This window comes from Thrips palmi, unplaced genomic scaffold, assembly GCF_012932325.1.
Source record: "Thrips palmi isolate BJ-2018 unplaced genomic scaffold, TpBJ-2018v1 HiC_scaffold_5, whole genome shotgun sequence".
Lineage (NCBI taxonomy): Eukaryota > Metazoa > Arthropoda > Insecta > Thysanoptera > Thripidae > Thrips > Thrips palmi.
The window spans coordinates 8,683,915-8,706,744 of record NW_023144632.1 but is presented as its reverse complement, the minus strand read 5'-3'; the positions used below and the strand labels follow the sequence as shown (position 1 = coordinate 8,706,744).

Genomic DNA, 22,830 nt, shown 5'->3' with positions numbered 1-22,830 from the left:
TGACGGTCTCAATTTAACGTCCTTATCGTGTAAAACTTATTTTTCTTCACCATTTGTAGTACTGTGCCTTCACTTTGAGATCCCGAGAGAGGTCAAGAACCGGCCATGATGGCGTCATTTGACTTCCGTGCCACGCTCCACGAAACTACCCTATTACGCTGTACAGCGCTATGTTACGATGCAAAATTTCTCCAGAGCACGGATCTGTCATAGCGTCCGCAGTGCAAGGAGAAACTGCGTTCGTATTATGCTCGCGCCATTTCATGGTATAAATTTCTTCGTCAGCTCTGTAGAGTGTACAGACAAATTATTTACATCCATGAGTCGTGTGTCATTAATGGTCATTAATGACACTCGCAATCGCGAGCGCCAAGTGTCGTCTTTGATGAGCGGCAACACTAGTGGGCGTTTTTGCCGCGGAAAGTCCACCGAGGCGCGACGCCGCGACGCCATGAAAGAGGGCGGGCTTCCTCGCCACGGCTCACTTCCCTGCTCCAGCGGACTGCTTCCGAGAGTCGCTTTCTTTGCTCTGTCTTTCTCACACCTATTTGGGACACTCCATGAGTGCGAGAGAGACAGAGGGACGCAGAGCTCCGGAGTCCCGGGTCCGGCAGACTCCATAAAAGAACCACTCCGGGCGCCGCCTTCCAGTTGAACCCGCGACACGCGCCAGGCTCAGTGTCACTGTGTCACTGCGTCACTGAGTCACTGTGTCACCGCGTCGCCGCGTCACTGCGTAACTCACCGAAACATGCGGCGCGTGGTGGTCGTGGTGTTGCTGGTGGTGTGCACCATTGTAGACGGCAGCAGCGAAAATGAAACCAGCTCCAACAAGACCGTCGGCCACGTCAGGGACGCCGTTGACGGCACCTCCAAGGACGCCGTCAATGATACCTTCGAGAACGCCGTCAACGACACCTCCAAGGACGCCGTCAACGACACCTTCAAGGACGCCGAGGACGACCTGCAGGCCGCTGGGTCGCACCGGTTCCCCTCCATGTACCCCTTGTTCACCACACCCGCGCCGCGCGTCTACGGTGACCTGGCCCGGGACCTGGTCCAGGACGGCGAGGAGGTGTCCGGGAGCAAGAGCTACTCGTCGTACGAGGAGGTGACGCCCGGCGAGGACAAGCTGCTCAACGCGCTCTACAAGTACCACGGTGACCAGCAGGGGGAGCGGCGGCCCGGAGCGGAGCCGGAGGAGGTGAGGCGGGGCGCCGGCAGACCCACGGCAGACCTTACTCTCCTCTCAAGTCGCTCTGTCTCTGTCGCACCCTGTGGAACGCCCCTTGGGTGCGACACAGAGAGGGCTCTTCGGTATCAGCCTGCGGGGCGAAGCACGTCCTTCTGGCCTAGTGGTGGTGCACACTTGAATTTTTGCCAGTTCCCGACACTGCGTACACGCTTAAAACCACAAAGAAGTTTGTAGAGTTTTAAGAGTGTAGGGGGGGGGGGGCCTGAAGAAAGGAAAAGCCCGCTTCAAGTAGAGAGGGCTGTCTTTGGCCTCTTTCTGACGAACTCTTTGGATGCGTGGGCTCACCGCGCTGAGTGGGTCGCGGACAGTTTATCGCCTGGCCAGCCTGTCAAATCTCTGCTCCAGCCAAAAATACGAGACAGGTACCCCACCCGACCAGCCACATCGTCGGGCCAAGGTCTGGCCAAAGTTATTTAGGGACTGAGAAAGGAAAAGGTCTTGTTTTTTTTTTGGCTGCGCGCCTACAGTATACATGACTCAGAAGCAAAGACAAAAGAAGAGCCTCGCCTCCTATCTTAATGCATCGGGGAGTTTCCTCTGCATACTTCAAGAAGGGCGTAGGGATCAGTGCGCTAATGAAAGACCTTAGATTTGCCGCAGTGTTTCTGTAATAATTGAGAATAACAGATTTTTTCTCTGCCAATCGCATGGGACTGGCGAACGCCGACGCCTGGCAGGAAATCTTCCTTGTCCGTGGAATTCGTACCAGCAAGTCTGCGCTGACTAGTTGCCTACGGAGTAATTTGAATGGATCGACGCGACTAGTCGCGACTCCACCCGTTCGCTGTGCCTTCCCGCTCTCAACCCTATCCACTTGTCGCACACTTCACTCCCAACCTTTCCGGCCGATTTTACGAAACCCACCACACTGAAAACCCACTCTCAGTCAGTGCACACTAAAGTTTTCAGTGCACCTTGCTTTTCGCTCGCATCATGGAGCTCTGTCTGTTCGTGGAATTGACTTTATGGACGGAGCGGGGAGTTGTATGGGGTTGGGATGAGTAGGGTTGAAATGAGTAAAGGGGAGCGGGAGAGGGGGCAGTTAACGCCCTTACGGCTGTTGTTCATGAGGCGTTGTTGGGGAAAAAAGTGAGAGAGAGAGAGAGAGAGAGAGAGAGAGAGAGAGAGAGAGAGAGAGAGAGAGAGAGAGAGAGAGAGAGAGAGAGAGAGAGAGAGAGAGAGAGCCGCTGCGCGGGGCACCCGGCGGCGGAAGCGAGTGGCATGCAGCTGCTGTCGTGAAGGACTTCCTGGCGGCCGTGGGCGAAAGAGGATGACAGTGAGAGTTAAATTATTAACTGCGTTCGCAGAGGAACGGTCCGGCACTGCTTCAAAAGAAGCAAAGAAAATGCGCGCTAAAGAGCGAGACATCCTACCGTTAAACCTGGCAGTAGTGGTATTTTTGTTTGTTTCAGGACTGGTTTTAGTTTGTCGTATTTCTTCATTGTTTTGCAATGTCTGTGTCATATAAGGCGGACTTACCACGCACTGTACAGAAATGCACAATGACTGCTCCGTCCTTCAGGATAATTCAGAGGATAAGGCTGGCATGTCCGAAAAGAAGTCGAGGAAACGGAAATGGAAGAAAAGGAGACGCCCGCCAAGGACGGAGGATGGTGAGTCATCGGACGGTGAAAACTCCGTCGAGTCTGGTGAGACAGAGGACGAGCCAGAAGACCCATCGACCGGCCAAAATACTGCCGAGAACAGTGCGGAGCCAAGCAGCAAGGTGCGAGTACGATTAAAGTAGAATCATTTGCTGACTATTTACGCAAGGCGTTTGAATGGAGTAATATGGACCTTCTGAAATCGTTCATATGTTCTCGACAGGACCAAGAGGAAGGCGAAACAGTGTCCACCCCCAACGGAGACGCCGATCACCGCGGAGACAGGAAAAGGAAGAAAAAGAGAGGCAAGAAGAAAAAGAAGATGCGAAAAAGCAAAGGTAAAACAGAGAAGGTGCGTGTTCCGGGCGCAGCTTTGTAACAACGGTGGGGCTGGGCACATTTTTTGAGACCCAATCCCCATTGAATAGTAAAGTGAATCTTCGAAATGCTTCCAGGAGTCCGACATCGTCAAGGCCATGGGCGAGGACATCAAGCAGCAGTTCTCGGACCTGCAGGCTGAAGTGACCGGGGATGCGAAGGACGGTCGTGGAGACGGAGACGATCTGCAACCGGAAGCCTCGCACAAACACAAGCACGACCACCACAGTGGCAAGGAGAAGGGCGGCGGCCAGAAGCACCACAAGGCGGAACACAAGAAGAAAGGTGGGTGACACTTTTACAAAACTCTACTCTGCCTTCACTGCAAACCAAATAAGGAGCTCCGCTCTTGAAATGTGGAGGTGTGGAATGATTTTAAGTCTGCGCTCTCGGAAGTGCCGGGTTTGCACCCTTAGCCCACGAGAAGTCCCCACTGAACTACAAACTGAAGTGTGTACTCAGTGCATCTACAGGTGCTTGCTAGTAGACAGGTGTATACACCTACCTTGTGTAGTTATGCACCTCTACCCTATGTAGGTGTATACACATATCTCAGGTGGGTGTATGCTCCTACCTTAGTATATGCTGTACACTGCGTGCGCATGCAGCTGCATACTGAGTACACACTTCAGTTTGTAGCGACACCACACGTCAAGTGAAAAAAAAACCGAGTTCACAGTGTTTCCGCCCTGACGCAGGCAAGAAGAAGAAGAAAGGATACAAGGAGAAGCACGCGTACAAGAAGAAGACCAAAGGCCACCACGACAAGGCGGCGCACAAGAAGAAGTACAAAGACGAGAAGGGCAAGAAGCTGAAGCACGAGGAAGGCGCCAGCCACTTCGGGGAGCACAAGAAGTCGGAGAAGGGCAAGAAGGGCGCCAAGTACAACGAGGAGGGCCACCACAAGAAGGGCCACACCACCAAGGGCGAGCACAACGTGCACAAGAAGGTAACGTCTCGATCTCGGATGGCCGGTTCTGGATCCGGCACCCACTGACGGCGGTTGGGTCACCCCACTAGGCTGTCCTCCATGTGTTCTTGTTCCCCGTCATCTGTGAAGTGAAGCACGACCATGTTGCAGGACGAGTACCACAAGAAGCACGAGTTCTACGACGAGCACCACGACGGCGCGGGCCACCACAAGACCCACGGCCACCACCACGACCACCACCACGGGCACGGCAAGAAGTACAAGAAGGGCAAGATGGGGCACGGCGCGTCCAGCAAGCACAGCGGCCACCACGACCACCACGGCGCGCACTCGCAGCGCCACAAGAAGACCGCCAAGTACCTGGGGCACGCCGACAAGCACAAGAAGGGCAAGACCAAGTACGGCGGCCACCACGGAGCGCACTCACGGCGCCACAGGCAGGCCGCCAAGTACCTGGGGCACGGCGGCAAGAGGGCCAGGAACAACAACAACAACAACAACAACAACAACAACAAAATGACGGCGAGGGACGTGGCACGTCTCGCGAGACGAATTCTCGGCTGAGGGGACAACGCCACCGCCTGCATCCAAAACCAGACGTAGTGTCAAAACAATTCTGTGATATTAATTTTACCTTTGCGAGGGAGGGGCGTGACGCTGAACTGAAAGGCCTCCTGGCCGAGACCGAGTCATGCTGCGCTTCGAGAGGGGGGCAAAGACCGGAGCGCCCTTCTTGAGGCGAACCGTTGGAAGCCTCCCAAGCACTCGGAGGGGAAGTTTTGTGGGACCGACCTGAACTGCGGTTGGCAAAGCATTGCTCTCTGAGGTTTCTCGGAAAAATGCAAAATGTCAAATGTCCTGTCAAAGGAAAGGAAATAAATTACACGGCAAAGTTATTCACGCAGCATACTATCGATACCACCCTCTTGCTACCTCAATGTGGATTTGGAGTCAATGCCCTGGCCGGGCGTGGATCCAGGGAGCAGCAAAGGGTGGTGCACACCGCCCGAAACGTTGACAAAAATAAACGAGCTTTGGTCCAGTAAGAAGTCTAGAAACATTACGTGTGACCCCACCAATAGATTGTTCTCCAAACGGGGAATCCATTGGTGGGGTCTCACGTTCGGTTCAAGTCCTGTTTAGCGACTCTGGAGCTCAAAACGCATCTCGAATTTTTGCCGCCTCCGCCGGTCTTCTGGCCCACTGTGCGCGGCGACACCCACACGGGTCACGCCTCGAGCCCACCTAAGTCCCCCTAATACCGCGTTTACCGAGATCGCCCCGCGCGGCCCGGCGGGGATCAGCTGGGGGTAATTATGGCTCTCTGGAGGGACGGTGACGTGGTGTCCTGCGCAGTCCTCACCAACACACACGCCGAAAGCAAAATAAAAACACACGCCTCTGGTTTTGAGAGCCTTGTCGTCGGCGGCTTTTCGGCGAGCGGACCTCACGAGCGCCGCCCTCGGGCGGGAAGCTTTGCCTGCTGTCCTTGCTGTGCTCGCTGTGCTCGACGAGCCTGTGCGTGGTGAGTGGCTGGTCGCGGTGGGGCCACCCAGCCCCGCAGCCGCGGGCAAGCCGCAGGCAAGCAGCACACCGCTCGTACCAACGCGTCTTTCCAGCCCGGCCGCGCGCTGACAGGCCCGCGCAGGGTTGAGGGCCGGGGGCCGGGGCCCCAAATATGGGCGAAGTATTATTGTCCGGCCGGTCGCGCAGTGGGCCAGAAGACCGATGGCGGCGGCCAAAACTCTGGACGCGTTTTGAGCTGCAAAGTCGCTGAACACGGCTCGAACCGAACGTGTGACCCCACCAATGGATTCGTCGTTCGGAGAGCAATCCATTGGTGGGGTCACATGCTCGTTTCGAGTCCCATTTAGCGACACTGCAGCTCAAAACGCGTCTGGAGTTTTGGCCGCCTCCACCGGTATTCTGGCCCACTGTGGGCCGCTTGCTTATTGGCCCTCGTGCGCCCCTTGGTGGCGGCCGACCCCCGGCAAAGTCCTGGCAAACCTTCAGCCCACTCAACTCCCAAACAACTGTCCGCCGACTCATTTCATCCCCCTCACGATAAGGGATCAGAGTGCGTCTTGCTTTTGCACGCCTCCCACGCGACGTGCCCAAAGAGTGGCCTATCTCCCCGGCGCGGTGTGACCGTAACTGACTTGAGAGGCTACACTGGGGCTGCAATGGGGCTGGGCTAGTCAGTTGGGGTCTAGCCGGTAATGGTAATGGTATGGACCGCCTGGCGGGTAGGCAGCCACGAGCCACGCGTGCGTTGCGGCACGGCCTAGCCCGGCCCGCAAGGCGCCATCCTCGCCAGCCTTGGAGCTGGCCGCGTGTTCATCGTCAGTGGAGAACTTCACACTTGAAAAGTAAGTGATCGTCTACAGAACAACATATCTTCATAGGGAACTCCACGGTAGATACGATGTTTTGTATGTGTGCCACACAAGTGTGCAGACAGCAAACTCTGCACTTCCAATGACAGTGCCAAATGAACCAAATGAACAAGTGATGTGTTCCGTTCAGCTTCTCACCATTTTATGGATGTCCGGGTGTTGCGCAGTAAGCGCAGAATGACCATTGTTCAGGCAGAAACTGTTTATTCCGTCAAAAAAAAAATGCGAGCAGACAAACGTTCCCAGCAAGTGCACGAACAGTATGCGTGGAAAGTAATTTGTATAAATACTGAAAAGGACTGGACGCTAATCCAACGAGACAGAATAAGAAGTCTTTTCAATAGAAAACGTTTACATCACTAGTATTGGTTCACTCATAAATATCTATTTACATATTTACATCTTTATACAATCATAAATAATATTTTACAAAGGCATTTTTTGCTAGGAGAGAGCGGCACGAGTCGAAAGGACTCAGGCAGCGTACAGCCCTGGGCTCGTCCTTCTAAAATTATTTCTAGCACCGAGTTGCTCAACCTCGCGACCACGAAATGGGGCCTCTGTCAGGCGGCACAGCCAAACTTGACTAGTGTGGTCCCCACAGCAACGTGCCGTCGCGCGGTTGCTGCTGGAGATCATGAGAGGTTCTTGGCAAGTGGGGTCCCACTCCCCCTTCACGCCCAGACTTGGCCAAACTTAATCGAAACACTAAATTAAAGTAAACCGCTTGTACAGGTGCCGTTCCACCGCACTTCAAAAAGAAGCCACGACGCATCTGCTTCGTCCTTAGAAAGAAAGTGAAGGCCTTGCGGAATTGCTTCGGATTACGAAGGATCTAGATTCATAGCACGAAGACTTTCTTTGTAGATTTTACAATACCCTCGTGTTATTGGGACGCTGTGAAGCCAAGTGTGGATAACTCCTCGCTTCCTGGTGGGGAGCAACATCGCAGACTCCATACTTGGAAGTGCAGAGAGTTTCCGGTCTCCACACTTCTTGGTTTCACTGCGCACAGTGGGCTAGATGACCGGTGCCGTCGGCCAGAACTCCAAAATGTTTTGAGCTCCAGAGCCACTTAACAAGACTCGAACCGAAAGTGTGAACCCACGAAATGGCCTTCTCGTTCGGAGAGCAATCCATTGGTGGGGTCACACGTTCGGTTCGAGTCCCATTTAGCGACTCTGGTGCTCAAAACGCGTGTAGAGTTTCGGCCGCCTCCACCGGTCTTCTGGCCCACTGTGCTAGGACGCGACGCTTCGTGGCCTTGGTGCAAGCCTCAGCGCCGGTTGGGGTGGCGCGCGGCCTGCGACTCGAGGATCTCGGTGACGGTGTCGTAGACGAGCGAGGGCGCGTCCACGCCCCACAGGAAGTCGACGTGGTTGAACTGGGCCAGGCGCACGCGGTGGCGGCCCATGCGGTTGGGCAGCGAGTTGTAGAGGTTGATGACGTCGGCGGGGCCGGCCACCCAGTCGTTGTCGCTGTAGTGCACGCTCACGGGCACGCGAACGTTGCCCAGGTTGTAGGCGGGCGGCTGCAGCGACCCGTAGTGCCACATGTTGCGCAGCATGCCGTAGTCGTAGCGCCGGAACGCCTTGCTCTTGATGAGCTGCCCGAAGTGCAGCAGCGTCTTGACGGACGCGCCCGCCGGCATGTGCGCCAGCAGCGTGGGCAGCAGCGTCTGCAACAAAGGCCGTTAGTGGAGTTGGAGTTGGCACTGGCAAAGCAAGTGTGGAGAACTCCACACTGCAGTCTCCATTCTTCACGTGTGGAGTTCTCTACTCTTGGGCTCACAATCGGGTGGCAGTTTCGTGTTTTCGGTACAGTTTGAGTTGGGTTACGGTCCCCCCTTCCCCCAGCCCGGCCGCACTTCTGGATCCACCACTGCAACACCGGGGAATGCTAGGAGAGGCCGCAGGCTGCCCTATCGGCCTGCCCGGAAAGTAGGCCACACCTGATCGAAGTCACCTTTGACCATATGGGTGTAAACGGAACCAAAATCGCCTCTGAACTGAATCAAATTGACACAATTTTCCTCCCGCACTGCGTTGACTTGATTCTGAAAACAAGGCCGTCGTTGTGCCGCTGCGCGGGTTGGTCCGGACCAGGGCCACGGCTTGCGCCAGCGCCCGCCAGCAGTGCCTCAGCGATCGGTCTAAGCCACGACATTGAGCCCGCCGGCCGCTGTGGGCTGCGGGCTCAGCAGTGTGCCTGCCCTGGCCTGCCCCATGACGTCAAGTGGTGGGCGGACAGCGCCTGATAGTGCAGCGCTTCCACAGACCAAACCGAGTGTGGAGGACTCCACACTTGAAATGCGGCGGGGACGAATTTGCAGTCTCCGCACTACTCGTGGAAGTGCAGAGCTTCCAGTCTCCACACTTGTGGAGACTCAGGTTCGTCCATTGCCAAAAAAGATCGGGACTCTGTGAGCTTCACTTTTTCAAGTAGGGAGACTGCAAACTCCACACATCCAAGTTTGGAGAATTATTCTTCACCAGGAAGTGTGGAGTTCTTCCACTCCTCACTTGACACTTGTACGTGCACTGCAGTGCGGGACAATCAAATTCACTGCAACTGATAGGCAAGCGCAACATGGCAGTCCCATGTTCGGACTGTACCTTCAACCTGCAGGTGTGCGAGGATGAGAGTGAGTGTGAAGTCCACCACGCCCTCCTGTACTCGAGCCTCTAGAAGAGCACTTGCAATTCTCAAAGTCCTCCAAACATGGCAGGAGCGACGTTTATATCTTTGTATCATCAAGGTTTCTTTTTTGCATCTAGCCGTGACGTAGAAAAAACTTAATCTAAATTGGGAACGATGGAAAAATTATGCTTGCACTTGTGCACTAACTGCATTTACTGCATCATCGTTTATTTAGAGTGAGAAATTTTGAGTATGCGAGAGATGTTTCGAGGTGCCAGACAGCAAAAGTGAAAGCGGTTCCTGTATTTCCGAGGTAGCCTATAATAAAGACATAGGCATTTCTTTTGGGAAAACCAGAAACAGTTTCCACCGTGCACACTCTATGATGCCGGGGAACTTACGAGGTTGAGCTGCGGCGAGTTGAAGCCGGTGCAGAGGAACATGATGTTGTAGCAGAGGGACTGCACGATGGCCTTCTCCCTGCACAGCACCTGGCCGGCCAGGGTGAGCAGCAGGTTGTTGGGCAGGAACTCCCGGATGCCCACCAGGTTAGCCGCGGCGCCGAGCGGCGTGCTTAGCAAGGCCGCCACCCTGAGCAGAGGAGACTGAACCTGTTCACACGCCAAGCCGCCCAGTTAGACTCCGGCACCGTTCGAGAGGGAGGATGGAAATCAAAGTGGGCCAGAAGACCGGCGGAGGTGGCCAAAACTCCAGACGCGTTTTGAGCTCCAAAGTAACCTAACCAGGAGTCGAACAGGACGTATGACCCCACCAATAGATTCCTCGTTCCGAGACCAATCCATAGGTGGGGTCACGCGTTCGGTTTGAGTCCCTTTGGCCACTGGAGCTCAAAACGCGTAGTTTTGGCCGCCTCCACTGCTCTTCTGGCCCACTGTGCAAGTGTGGAGAACTCCCGTCACTTGAGACGCGGAGGTGTGGAATTCGCAGTCGCCGCACTTTGCAGAAGTCGCTACACTTCAAGTGTGGAGTTCGTTTGCACCACGCCCACATATAGGGTCTCCGTGATCCACTCCACACTTGAAGTGTGGTGGCTGCAAACTCCACGTCCAAGTATGGAGAATTGCTCCGCATCAGGAACTGTAAAGTTCTCCACACTTAGTTTGACAGAAGGCACTGGAGAGGAAGTTGAGAACAGAGCACTAAAGAGCATCAAAGGAGACAGCAACTGGTGAAATCTTGCGTCCAGTAGGGCAAAGAAAAAAGGCAAGTAGTGCTACGTTGCTTCTAAGATTTGGACAGAACAAAAGATAAGAGGGTGCAGAAGCTCAACAGAGAAGTGCGCAATGCAGCCTGTCTTACAGTGGGCCATCGAGAGGAGGCCTTTCGTGACAACACACTACTTAGATTGCGCCTTATCTATTTTTGCAATTGACAGCGATAAACTAGCCGGGCCTCGCCACGCGCGGGTGCCGTCCAGTAGACTGATTCAGAGAGTCGCTTTTGTCGCTGTGTCTCTCTCGTACCTATAGGGGGCGCCCATGAGTGCGAGAGAGACAGAGTGACGAAAACTACTCTAGTTTCGTCCCGGCCGTCCCATCCCCCGAGGACGTCATCGTGTTTACACCCATCCGCCCACTCGAGCGGCAGAGCGGCAGCGCGCACGAGGTGCGACACTGTATCACAGCTTCGTTTGTTTCTAGGAGCGCTCGAGAAGGAGCAGTACTATTACACTAAACCTTGAACCGCGATAAACGGGACGGCATATGCCGCAGGCAGCGCCGCGGCTTCATTCATGACCCCTTCCCTTTTTCTGTTGTTTTCAAATTTGATAAACGGTGAAAACCATTTACGTCTCCTCGGCACACAGTGGCCCAGGAGACGGGGTGTCCCGGTCAAAATCTCGAACGCGTTTCGAGCTCCAGAGTCGCTAAATGGGACTCAAACCCGGGATTTCGACCGAGCGTCACCCCGTCTTCTGGCCCACTGTGCACCACTGTGAGCCAAGCGTGGCAGCAGCGAGGCTGGCACGACGTACCTGAGTCATGACGGAGACGGGGGCGAGCGCGCTCATGGCGCGCACCTTGACGTTGTAGGCGGGCCGCTCGCTCAGCATGACGAAGAAGGCCGTGGTGCCCATGGAGTGGCCGACGTACAGCAGGTCGGAGTGGCCCGTGTGCTCCAGGATGGCGTCGATGCAGGCGGGCAAGTCGTACACGCCCTTCTCGTGGAAGCTGAAGTCCCAGAACTGGCGCACGTTGCGGTCGGGGTCCATGTTGTCCAGGTCCCGGTGGCGCCGCGAGTAGCGGTTGCCGCGGAAGTTTCCCATCCACACGTCGTAGCCGAGGCGGTGGAGGATGTAGGCTGCGGACCACACACTGTCAAATTTGTTGTCGCTTTATGACAAAATCGTGGAAGGAGAGGGCACTTGTTGGCCGTCTTTGGATTCCCGGTTGATGCCACGCTCCGGGTAGCTCTGCTGTCCACAGAGGGCCAGAAGACCAACGCCTGCGGCCAAAAGTCTAGACACATTTGAAGCTCCAGAGTCGCTTCACAGGCGTCAAACCAAACGAGTGAACCTGGCCAATGGATTCCTCGTTCGGAGAGAAAGCCATGTGGGGTCACGCGTTAGGTTCGAGTCCCATTTAGCTACTTTAGCTCAAAACGCGTCTAGAGATTTGGCCGCCTGGGCTGGTCTACTGGCCCACTGTGCACCGAAGCAGACTTTCAGACAAAAAGACGCTGGTCAAAAGGCGCCCGGTGAGCTCGGGTGATGGTTTGAAGCCCGCCCCCGCCAATGGGGAACCGGTAGCAGACTGATAAGGAGAGACTTCGCTCCGTCTCTCTCGCACTTATGGGACGACCCTCGGGACGACCCGTATAGGTGTGAGAGAGGCGGAGACTGCGGGACTGGTAGTGACGGCCCAGACGGCCTGCCCGTGTCGTGTCACGCACACGCAGTCAGTGGCGATGCGAAAATAGCCTCGCCGGCGGATCTGCGTGAATCCCTGTCCAAGAAGGGTCGCCGCGCCGCGCCGCGCCGCCTCGGGGCTGTCGTCTCGGTATCAGCGGCGGTTACGCAAACCGCAATGCCGGGCCGGATTTTGCAGGCCTCGTCCCGGTCGCGACCCCCTGTCCTACTTAGCGGCCCAGCAGCCCCCCTGGAGTTGACTTCATTTCGCAGTACAGAAAGGTGACGCTGCGTCAGGTTCATTTTGCGCGTGTGGTTTGTTGAGGTTGTTCTCCACCCTTGATTTCACGGTGTAACCCAATCCTCCGGACGAAATCCTCGGCAAAGCCCACAAAAGCAGTCCTGTCCTTTCCTCCGCCTCACCTAGACCCTTCTCCGGCCCCGCGATGACCCAGTCGGAGGACGAGCAGAGGATGCCGTGCTGCAGGTAGACGGGGGGCTTCTTGGAGTCCTTCATGGGGATGCGGTGCAGCTCCAGGATGTAGCCGTCGTCCGTCTCCACCTTGTGCACCTCCACCGGGTAGCCCTCCCTGGCGATCAGCTCGGGCTGCAAAACGACCACACTGTTAATCATTTCGCAATGAGCCTTTTACTACGGTTTTACTACGAAATGTGGCAATTAAATATACTTTGCAATTCCCACGACTTACCACCCTCTGGAGTGCTACATTTTAGTCATTGCCTTTTTAATGCTAAAACCGATTGCCAATTTTAGTAATAAAAGATCCTGTATGGTGAATTTTTTTTTTTCAAAATTTCACCATGAATCTTTTTGCTGTATTTTTCTTGCAGTAGTTATTGCAAAACATTGGTAAAATGTTTATTGCATTCCTTAAGCAGTAGTTATTGCAAATTATTGCTTTAAATTTTCGACTGCAAAATGAAGACCGTAGGGTGTTGCTTCTGTTTGAGTGACGACAGTGAGGAAGCATGAATTGGGATGACGGAGATAAAAAAAGAATCGAAAGCAGGAGCGGTCGAGTAATCGAAGGGAGGCGGAGCGCGAGGGGGGGGGGGGGCAGAGGGGAGCGTAAAGGAGGGGAGGAGAGGGGGAAGGGGGTATCGAAATCTGCGCAGCGGAAGCGATTCTGTCTTTGGCTTCGCGTGGCTTTGGTTGACTCAGCGGCCGATAAGACGCGTTGCGATAACAGTGTGTCGACGATACAGTTATTAAGTGGTACAATGTACGGCCGCGCGTGCCGCTAGCGGTGCCGCCGCCCCGTGCAGTGGAGGAGAGGCGAGGCAAGGCAAGGCCGGCCACCCTGCCAAGGCCGAGAAGCAGCAAACTCGGAAAAGGGGAGTGTTGGCGTCCGCCCCGGCACACACACACGCACGCACGCACACAGACACACAGACACACACACACACACACACAGTATCGCGTGCGTGCGCGGGCGGGGAAGCCACCAAGAAGGTAGACAGACATAAAAACGCATCTTTTCCATCGTTAGAAAAGCAACTTTTGCCCACCGCCCACCCCTCTGAAACCGTCTCTGGCTTCTCCTTACAGTGCATCCGTACGTGCGGAGCTGAGCCGCTGATGCCTGTGAATCCCGCAAAGCGGCCGCAGCCTGCACAGGCCGCGCGGCGCGCACAGTGTAGGTCATCGCGCTGCAGCGCTGCCGGCGAAATGGGTCACCAAGGCAAAACAAGCCGCCCTTGCTTCGTTCGGATCTCTCATCTTCAAGCTGTGCGACTTTATTAAATCACAAATTATTTTGATTTGCAGCTGTCTCAAGCGATCAAACTTAGTGAAAAGTTCGCTTGCGTTGCAGGTAAGATTCTTTGAACAGCGGGAGCGCCTACACAAGATCTTTTGAGTAGGACCCCTCGATGTCGCCTCCTCGGGCAGCGAGTCGGGCAGCGAGTCGGGCAGGGTGGCGGGGAGAAAGGCGAGAAAAGCGAGAAAGGGGTGGCGGCGTGGCGTGGACGCCCTTCCGGGTGAGTCTGGACCGTCTGCACCACACGGCCCGACACGGCCCGACACGGCCCGCGTGTCCAGGTGGCTGCGATCACGCGCCCGGCTTATCGTCGCCCGATAACCAAGTGTGGCCACTGGCCGTCTTGGGAGCGGCGCGCTGCGGAGCGTGGAGCTGGCTGGTCCTGCCAGTGGAGTGGTCAACAAGAGAAAGAACGTTCGCGAACGGCTAGATAAGTAAGTGCCCGCAGCGCTTCCCACGATATCACCGCGATATTAACCGGAGGAAATACGAAAGTGGATAAAAGAGGTCGTTCGATTCCGTTTGGCGTGACCCGCAGGCCTTCATAATGAATGAGTCTGGTCCAGTACCATGCCAATCTGTCCTGCTCTGTTCGCATCATATTTCATGTTTTTTTGTTTTTTTTTTAGTTTCTTTTCCCTCATTTTGCTGACAGTCCGGAGGTCTGGACACAAACCTATCCGAGGTTTTCCAGGTGAGTGGGGGACCGAGATGAAGGGAGGCTTCGCCTTTCGAGTGGCGGAAAGACGGAAAGAGTGGCCCGAAGACGTCCGCGACGACGTCCGCGACGACATCCGCAAAGACGTCCGCGACGACGTCCCCGAAGACGTCCGCGCGGTCGCGGGTCCGCCGGGCGGTGGACCCCGCGGACTTCGCGCGTGACGCGGCAGAGCGGCAAGGTGGCGGCGGTGCCGACGGTGCCAAAGGTGGCCATGATTAGGTGTCTCTGCCGCACCGCGGGGCAACGCCGCGGCGCGCCGGTCGGCTCACCTCTGTCTGTACAATGTGCATTGCGTTTTGGTAACACCGTGACCTCGCGAGAACGCGACCCCGCCACTCACTCTCTATCTATCCTTCTTGCGTCTACCCCCCCCCCCTCCTCTCTCTCCATCACCCCCCCCCCCCCCCCCGGCGTGGGGAATCCCCCAGAAGTTGTCGAGGAAAAAAGTAGGATGATAGAGAGGGGGCTATATGAGGGGGAGCGAGGCACGATGGCTGATAGGGCGAGTGGCGCTAGCTGGACCCCCAATTTCACACACACGAACACACACACACACACACACACACACACACACACACACACACACACACACACACGTGCGCGCGCGCGTCCCGTCAGAGAGGGTGGCTCCCACAGGCCGCAGCAGCGGCAGGGTTGTTATCTAAAACTGGCATGTTGACCTGATTATCGGCAGCTAACGCCTTGCCGCGCCGTGCCGTGCCCTGCACTGCCCTGCCCTGCCCTGGCTTGCCGAGTCCCGCTCCACCCTGCCCTGCCCTGCTCGCTGTGCGATGCTGCTGCTGTACATTTGCAGCGCCGATAAGCAGTCAGGCCGTCAGGCGACCGATTCGGAAGATCGGTTCGTCGCTCCGTCTCTCTCGCACCCCTATAGCAACCCTATGAGTGCGACAGAGACAGAGGGCGATGCGGTACGCCTCTTTTTTGACTCGCTGGTCAGGGGATGCTGACTCACTGGCCGGCAGAGGGCAGCACGGCGGTGTTGCTCTCCCACGCGGAAATGATAAAACATTTGTAATGATGGACTACTTTTGTTTGTCAACGGACGGGGCGGCGGCGCGGTGGTGCCTCGGCAGGGCACGCTTGTGCTTGGCCGGGCGGCGGGGAGGGCCGAAGGAAAATCCCGAAGTGTGTATGTGCGTGTGCGTGTATGTGCGTGTGCATGTAGGTGCATGTGTGTGTGAGTGTGGAATGCCGTGTGTGTGGCACACTGTGTGCTGTCCGGCGAGAGGAGATAGGCGGCAGAGCGTACCTGCAAAAGCGCCTCCGTTGCTGTCTCTTAAGTCTCCCAGTCTCCCCAGCCTCCCTCCCTCCCTCCCTCCCTCCCTCCACGCTGCCGACCAATTTAGTCTGGTCTGTACTTACTCGGATAACTTGCAAACTCGGGCCAGCCTCATTTCATTTTATTTGACTTTATTTTTCTTAAGTTATATGTAGGCGCGCGTTTTTTAAAGTTCCCATTTTTAGCAACGCTTTTTTTTTTTTTTTGGTGGGAATTTATCTGTGTTATTCCAGTACCGCCAGATTTTGGCGGGTCATCGGCCTTGCAGCGTCACGGCGTGCACGCCACTGGCAGTTATGCGGCTTGTCGGCGGGTTTGGCGGCGTGTTTGGCCGGCCTAGCAGACAAGCAGACCAGCTGGCCCGGTGGTCGCGGAGCGAAAGGGGTGAGGGGAGAAAGAAAGAGAGGGAGGGGGCTAGCACTGCGCAAGAATCGAGACGATTCTGGCATTGAACGGGTGTGGCAAGTGATTTCGCGAGCGCGGCGTTTATCTGATCGATGGAATAGCCTCAGCCTGTCACTCCACGTGGCGAGTATAGACGAGTACAGTCTCATTGAAGTGCGATCGCGAGGTAGCAGCTGCGACACGCCGACACTCGAAATTTGTTTCAGTGATTTTGGCAGAACAAAGAACTTTCACTGAGAAAACCTTACAAACTATTTCAGGCCTTACAAAGCAAAGCAGTTTATTAGAACAAAGTATTTTGAGCGTACGTAAGCTTACAAAGAAAATACTTCGTAATTTACGAACTATTTCTTCGTGTAACAAAGTGAATTAGTTTGGACGTATGTATGCTCAAAATACTTCGCAAGGTTTTAAGGGTGTAGTCAACGTCGGGTCGTAAGGGATCACCGATGCATGCAGAGCGCGACTACATGATCATCAAATTTAATTCACACTCTGAAAACCTTACTAACGATTTAAGCCTCACGAAGTGAAGTATGACAAAGTATTTTGAGCATACGTACGTAAGCTTACGAAGGAAATACTTCGTAATTTACGAACTATTACTAACTATTACACAAACTAAATAGTTTGTACCTGACGAGGGCTTAATACGTCAACGTGACCTTTTCCTGTTCCCTGGGGGCCTCATTCAAAAGAACGTCCGAGTTGAGGGGGCCACGACGCCGCGACGCAGTGAGTGAAGACGAAAGTCATCTCCTTTCTCTGGTGGCGTCACTTCAAGTCAACAACAAGCAGGGAAGCCGCGGCCGGTTCGCGGTCTATTTGCAGCGATAGTCTCGTTATCGAATCAATCATCCGATGAAATTAATTAGCTCTGACCAAAAGAGGATCGCCTCGGTCACTGCGGGCCCAGATTGAGAGAGAAAGAAGGTCCCGCCCCGTTGACACCGAACCGCATTACGAAACGCCGCGCCGCTCTTGGGCAAAGGTGCACAGGTGCACCGCCTCCAGACCGTCACCAGTTTATTGCCAACTACATCCATGATTTGCTTGCCTTGGCTTGCCTGCCCCCTCCCCGCCCCTCACGCATCTATCCATGCTCGCGAGAATGCGGTCGAAACCTGCTCGGGCGGCCGCCGCTGCCAAATGATTAGGAAAAAGGAGGAGGGGGAGGGAAAGGGGGCGCGGGGGGGTCAAAGTATACAGTACACTCATACTCCTCCTGGGAGATGATAATTTTCTGTACACTTGACTGATTCGACGTGATTCGACTACAATTTGTGGTTCCATTGCCAGGCAGCTAGAGTCAAGCCAATAATCCAAACACGAAGAAAATGTGTTGTCAACACGCTGGGGGAGTGACCATTCGCTATTCCTTTTCCAGTGTCTAATCTCTTTGGCGTTATTCCACTGCTTTTATCGAGGTTCTGCGTCGCATCGGCCGCGGCCTCTCAGTCGAACCGAACCGTGCCGAGTGGAGGCGAGCCGAGCCGCGCCGTGGCGAGCCGGCCCGAGCCTCCGGGTCCATGACCGACGCAAAGCCGCGCCGCTGTGCCCTGGCTGTGGAGCGCTGTGTCCCTAACCCCCTTGGACTTGGAGGTGGCTTCCACTAGGCTTGTCGCGCGCGGCCAAGGCTTGCCGCCAAGGGGCCGGGGCAGTGGCCGAGCCGCCCCCGCTGCCGCCCCCGCTGCCGCCCCCGCCGCCGCCCCCGCACTAACAGAAGGCCAACAAGGAGAAAGGCGTGCCGACGGTGGTCGGCGGCGAGCCCAAGACAGACCCGCGGGCGCACGCACGCCGACAAACGCTGAGACAAACACTCGCACGGGCACGCGCGTGGTGCAGCGCAGTGCAGCGCACTAGCGCGGCCACCCCCATTGTCCGATGCCGCTCGCTTCGCTCGCTCGGCCGCGGATCAGGCGGCGGAGTCGTTGCCCTCCCCCGAGAGGCAGGCCGAAAGTCTCACTTCGCCCCTGTAAGTAGGCAACTTTTGCGGCATCCCCCTCCTCCCCAGAGCCCGTCCCCGAATCCGCCCTGGCCCTCGCGCTGCCTCGCGGCTCCACAGGTGGCCGTGGCCTTGACCTTGCTGCCTGCGGCTGTTGTCGCGGCCTCAGGCAAACACACCTGCACGCGTCACTCGTTCTTAGCTCAGTTCGTTGTCACTATTCGCGTCACTCCACGCAACACTCGGCGTCACTATCCACGTCGACCCCCGCATCAGGCAACATGATTTCGTATCACTTCCTGTCACTCCACATCACTTCACGTTCCTTCGTGTCACTCTGCGCGTCACTCCGCATCACTTTGTATCACTTCGCGTCACTCCGTGTCACTTTGCGCGCCACTACGCATCACTTTGTGTCACTCCGCGTCACTCCGTGTCACTTTGCGCGGCACTACGCATCACTTTGTGTCACTCCGCGTCACTTCGCGTCCCTCTGTGTCACTCCGTACTCACCGTGGTCATGAAGGCGGCCGGGTCCATGAAGCGTCGCGCGGCCGAGGTGAGGTTCTGCCGCAGGCGCTCGGCCGCGGTGCGCGGCGCGTCCTGCTTGCGCTCCTTGAGGTCCTGCAGGTCCTTCTCGACATCGGTGAGGTTGACGCCGAGCTCGTTGAGGGTCTCGAGGTCGCTGGGGGCGAAGTCGCACGCCCAGGCCGGCAGCGCCAGGCCCGGCAGGCCCCCGTGCACGGCGTGCTGCACGCCCGACATCACCACCATCGCAACTAACGCCACTGTCCATGGCAGCGTCATCTATAAACACACACAACGATAGCCGCCTTGCCGCCGGCCGCCCCGCCTCGCCGCTCGCCCAGCGGCGGCGGGCCGCACGCCGCCCGGTCCGGCCGCCCCGCCCCGCCGTGCCGCGCCCCGCCCCGCCACGCCCCGCCCCGCTAGCCAAGCTCCTCATCATCAGGTCTTGCAATTTTTAAAGCCGCGCGAGGAGAGCGTCGTTCTCGTGAGAAGGCGGCGGCGCGGCGGCGCGCGCTCGGAAAAGTTTGGAAAATGATTCATCTGTGTGCTCTGGGCTATCGGGCGTGGGGCAGCGCGGGGCAGCGCAGGGCACCCAGCTGGCCGCTCTGTCTCTCTCGCACCCCTCCGGCAGGCCCCACGCCTGCTAGAGAGACAGAGGCCGGCCGGCCTGCAAGGAGGGCCCGTCAATGAGCCATCGAGGGTGCCGCGCTCGCCGCCGGAGCGATTCAGAAGCTGGGCCTGGCGCTGTCTCTCTCGCATCCTCATGGAGAGCCCCATGAGTGCGACAGAGACAGAGCGACGAAACGGACCCTTTCGGAATCGCTCGGCTGGCGTACGCGCCACGTGCGTGCCGCGCCGGCTTTGGCCTGCTCTGTCTCTCTCGCACCCACGCGGCCCCACGGCTCGCCCCGTGAGTGCGAGAGAGACGGAACCACTGGCCGCGGAACTCGCGCGGCGCGGACTTTGTTTTGGCGAGATGGATGGCACGCATGGCGCGCCTCGCCGCGAGCCACTCCGCGGCCTACAGTGTGGGGCCCTCCGAGGTGGCGGCCTTGGTGACGTCACTTCTCGGCCAGTGGACGCAGCGTCCACACTCTCGTCCAAACACAGTTTTCTTATAGTTGGACGATTTGACTGCACACCATGGACTAAAGATAGGTCCACAGTCCGAGAAAAAGTTCGTAACTTACGAAGTATTTTCTTTGTAAGACTGTGTGTGCTTAAAGTACATTATCGTAAACAACAAACAATTTTAAGAGTGCAAGGTAAGTGCATATTTCTCGGTAAGAGGAAAATGGGTTCGCAGAGCCCCGGGACAGGAAAAAGGTGTTCGAACGCGTGGCGCGGGCTGACGCGATGCTTTTTGCTTTGGTGCCCGGGCTTTCGTCAAATTTTCACGCCTAGTGCAGCGCAGTGCAGCCCCCCCCCCCCCCCCACCGAGGACCTGCCCACCTCGCCCCCATTACTTCGATGCATCTGAAACCAGGCCCGGCCAGCCCATCTCTGGCAGCACACTGATTCCGAGAGTCGTTTCCGTCGCTCTGTCTCTCTCGCACTCGTGGGGCGTTCGGTATGGGTGCGGGGGAAACAGGGCGACGAAAAAACGACCCTCGGAATCAGTGTGTGCAGGCAGAGTGCGTCGCGGAGGAGTCGCGGCCCCGACGCCGCGCCCCCGAAGAAACCAACTTAAACTTGATCCGCGCCGTCCGGGCCACTCTGAATAATTCAGAAAAAACGTCGAAAGAGGCGAAAGGGTGAAAGGCAAGAGGGCCGTCACGAGGAGACCTCCAAAGTTGCGGGGGTGTTGACTCGCGCAGCACTGCCAATGCATTGGCGAGTTGCCCTGCCCATGCCCTGCCCCTACAGTGGCGCTCCATCTTCAATTCCCAAATTCGGCGCTCCGGCGTCCCGGGCCGCCAAATGTCGGCCCTCGCAAAGGGGGATCCGGGGCCGGCCGAATTTCGGCATTCAAAAGGGAGAGGGACCGGCAAAGGAAACTTTTACCGTCGGATTTGAAGCATGGCTAGGCCTACACCGAATGTTTCTGTACACATTTTATAACGACACGACACAGTTCTTTGTGCTGATGAACTTTTCCCACAAATTCGTAGGTCATTTTGCACAAAATTGGGGAAAGAGAGCGGTATTTGAATGAAAACCGCACAAAAAGTAGTTTATTTGTACAGAAAAAACCTGCGATGTCTCGTACAAAGTTGCACACAACATTTAGAGTGCCAGGCTGGGCCAGCCAGACTAGCCCACGCTAGTCCCCCCCGAGGCGCTGAACTAGCATGCTAGTGCACTAGGCCAACGGGCTTCGGCCGCAATCCGCTCACCTACTGCATTTGACGCAGTCATCCCAACCCGTTTGCGAGACGTTCGGACCCGTTCCCAGCCCACTCAGAACCGCACGGTTATTAAAACCTTGCGAAGTGTTCTGCGGTGTTCTGATCACGTGGTATAAGCTTTCGTTTCGTGCCGAAATGATTGCTTCGTTAAAAAATATGGAATCTTTATAAGCTTTACGTTACTAGCTTATGCTCTTCACAGAAAAATGCAATTTTCTTTGCAATGCCTGTCCTAGTTTGTGAGGTTTCAGAGGCCCTTTTCCTATTTGAACCATTTGCAACCAATTTTCGTTGCGAGTGCCGGACACTTAGGGTTCCCATGGCTGGTACAAGAACATTTTGTAAAACACATGTCAATTTTTTTTTTTCAAAACCAATTTACAGTGCTGGCAGCGACGCACGCGGCATTGCAGCCTACGAGGTAGGCAACCCATCTCACACCTTGACGGTGGTTCCCCTGGCCTTGGAGGTAGGCAACCCATTTTGCACCACCGCGTGCGTACGGGCGCCTTGGAGGTAGGCAACCCATCCGGCGCGACTGTCTCTCCCTTCCAAGCGAAAGAAGCTTATTATCTGCTTTTGCTGGGAGGCATCGTCGATTCGGTCACTCACACGAGTGGGTGTGCGATCACGAACGAAACGATGAGGCGGAAAAAAATTGGATTAAGAAATTTTCTTTTGCAAAAACGAAGAAAAGTTAAATTTTTCTTGATCCAAGAAGTCATTTTTTGGGTGCACTTAGAAAGCCGGCACAAACTCGTAAATTTGCCCCATTTGCGGCATTTTTGTAACGCATTTCGCAACATTTACGTTCTAATCAAAGTGTAAATTCAGTCCCGTCACCAGTCAGTGTACACACGTGGTCTATTTTCCAACTGAGGTACCCCTAGGGAGAACTCGCCACACTTGAAGTGTGGAGAATGAAAACTTTTGCACTTGAGACGGCTGAATATTCCACACCTCCACTTCACGTGTGGCGTTCTGCACACTTGGTTCCACACTGAGCTGAGCACGCTTCAAGAAAAGCGCTGCGCTGCGCCCCCTAGTTTTCCCGGTGGACCTCGCGCCCCTCCCACCGAGCCGGAGCCGCGGTGGCGGTTGTCCGTCCGCCGTTGTCCCGTTACTCACCCTGCAGTGTGGTGGCCGCGGTGGTCGCGGTGCGGATCGTGCCTGAGTGGCGATCGGCGGCGTGCCATCTTCTTTATAACGCCCGCCGCCAAGCAGCAGACCGATTCCGGGAGTCGTTTTCGTCGCTCTGTCTCTCTCGCACTCATAATGCGCCCCGTGTGGGTGCGAGAGAGACGGAGCGAGACTCTCAGTCTGCAGAGCGAACCGGGGCACCTTATCGGACGAGAGTGGACGCACACTGCAACTAGCGATGATGGTTTCCTCGAAGGAATCGTCGCACTCGGATCGTTTTGGGGACGTCGCTCAAACCATCCAGCCTCAATTGAGTTCAGTGTGGAGATTTTGTCCAGCGGTTTTTCGGTAAAATCTTCGTATAGCAAAAAGTAAAAATTTCTTAACTTATTCGCAAATACCTCACCCGATGCGTGAAATGCTTCCTAAGCTTTTCTTTTGCAGTCAGAAAGTCGCACTTTGCCTCTGTAGGTATGCAACTCTTGCGTCAACGCCCCCTCCTGAACCCGTCCCTGGCTGCTGTTCATACGACAGAGCGGCCCTCCGTCTTGCTCCTTGTTAAAGCACAGCGCGTTGACTACTAGCTCGC

The 22,830-nt window shown here is 56.0% G+C and overlaps 2 protein-coding genes across 2 annotated transcripts; one reads left to right on the top strand and one right to left on the bottom strand.

Moving 5' to 3' along the window:
* Positions 1–751: 751 nt before the first annotated feature.
* On the top strand, positions 752–7,354 carry LOC117651147 (cylicin-2-like). Its single transcript, XM_034394949.1, has 7 exons — positions 752–1,160; positions 2,749–2,981; positions 3,083–3,211; positions 3,315–3,522; positions 3,936–4,186; positions 4,319–4,566; positions 7,300–7,354. The coding sequence occupies exons 1-7, from the start codon at positions 752–754 to the stop codon at positions 7,352–7,354; spliced, it is 1,533 nt and encodes a 510-aa protein (XP_034250840.1).
* On the bottom strand, positions 6,752–22,358 carry LOC117650367 (lipase 3-like). Its single transcript, XM_034393739.1, has 6 exons — positions 22,230–22,358; positions 18,739–19,032; positions 12,497–12,680; positions 11,201–11,526; positions 9,606–9,815; positions 6,752–8,242 (listed from the first exon to the last, which is right to left on the bottom strand). Exons 2-6 carry the CDS (start codon positions 19,030–19,032, stop codon positions 7,841–7,843), a joined length of 1,416 nt encoding a protein of 471 aa, XP_034249630.1. The 5' UTR covers positions 22,230–22,358; the 3' UTR covers positions 6,752–7,840.
* Between the last annotated feature and the right edge of the window lie 472 nt (positions 22,359–22,830).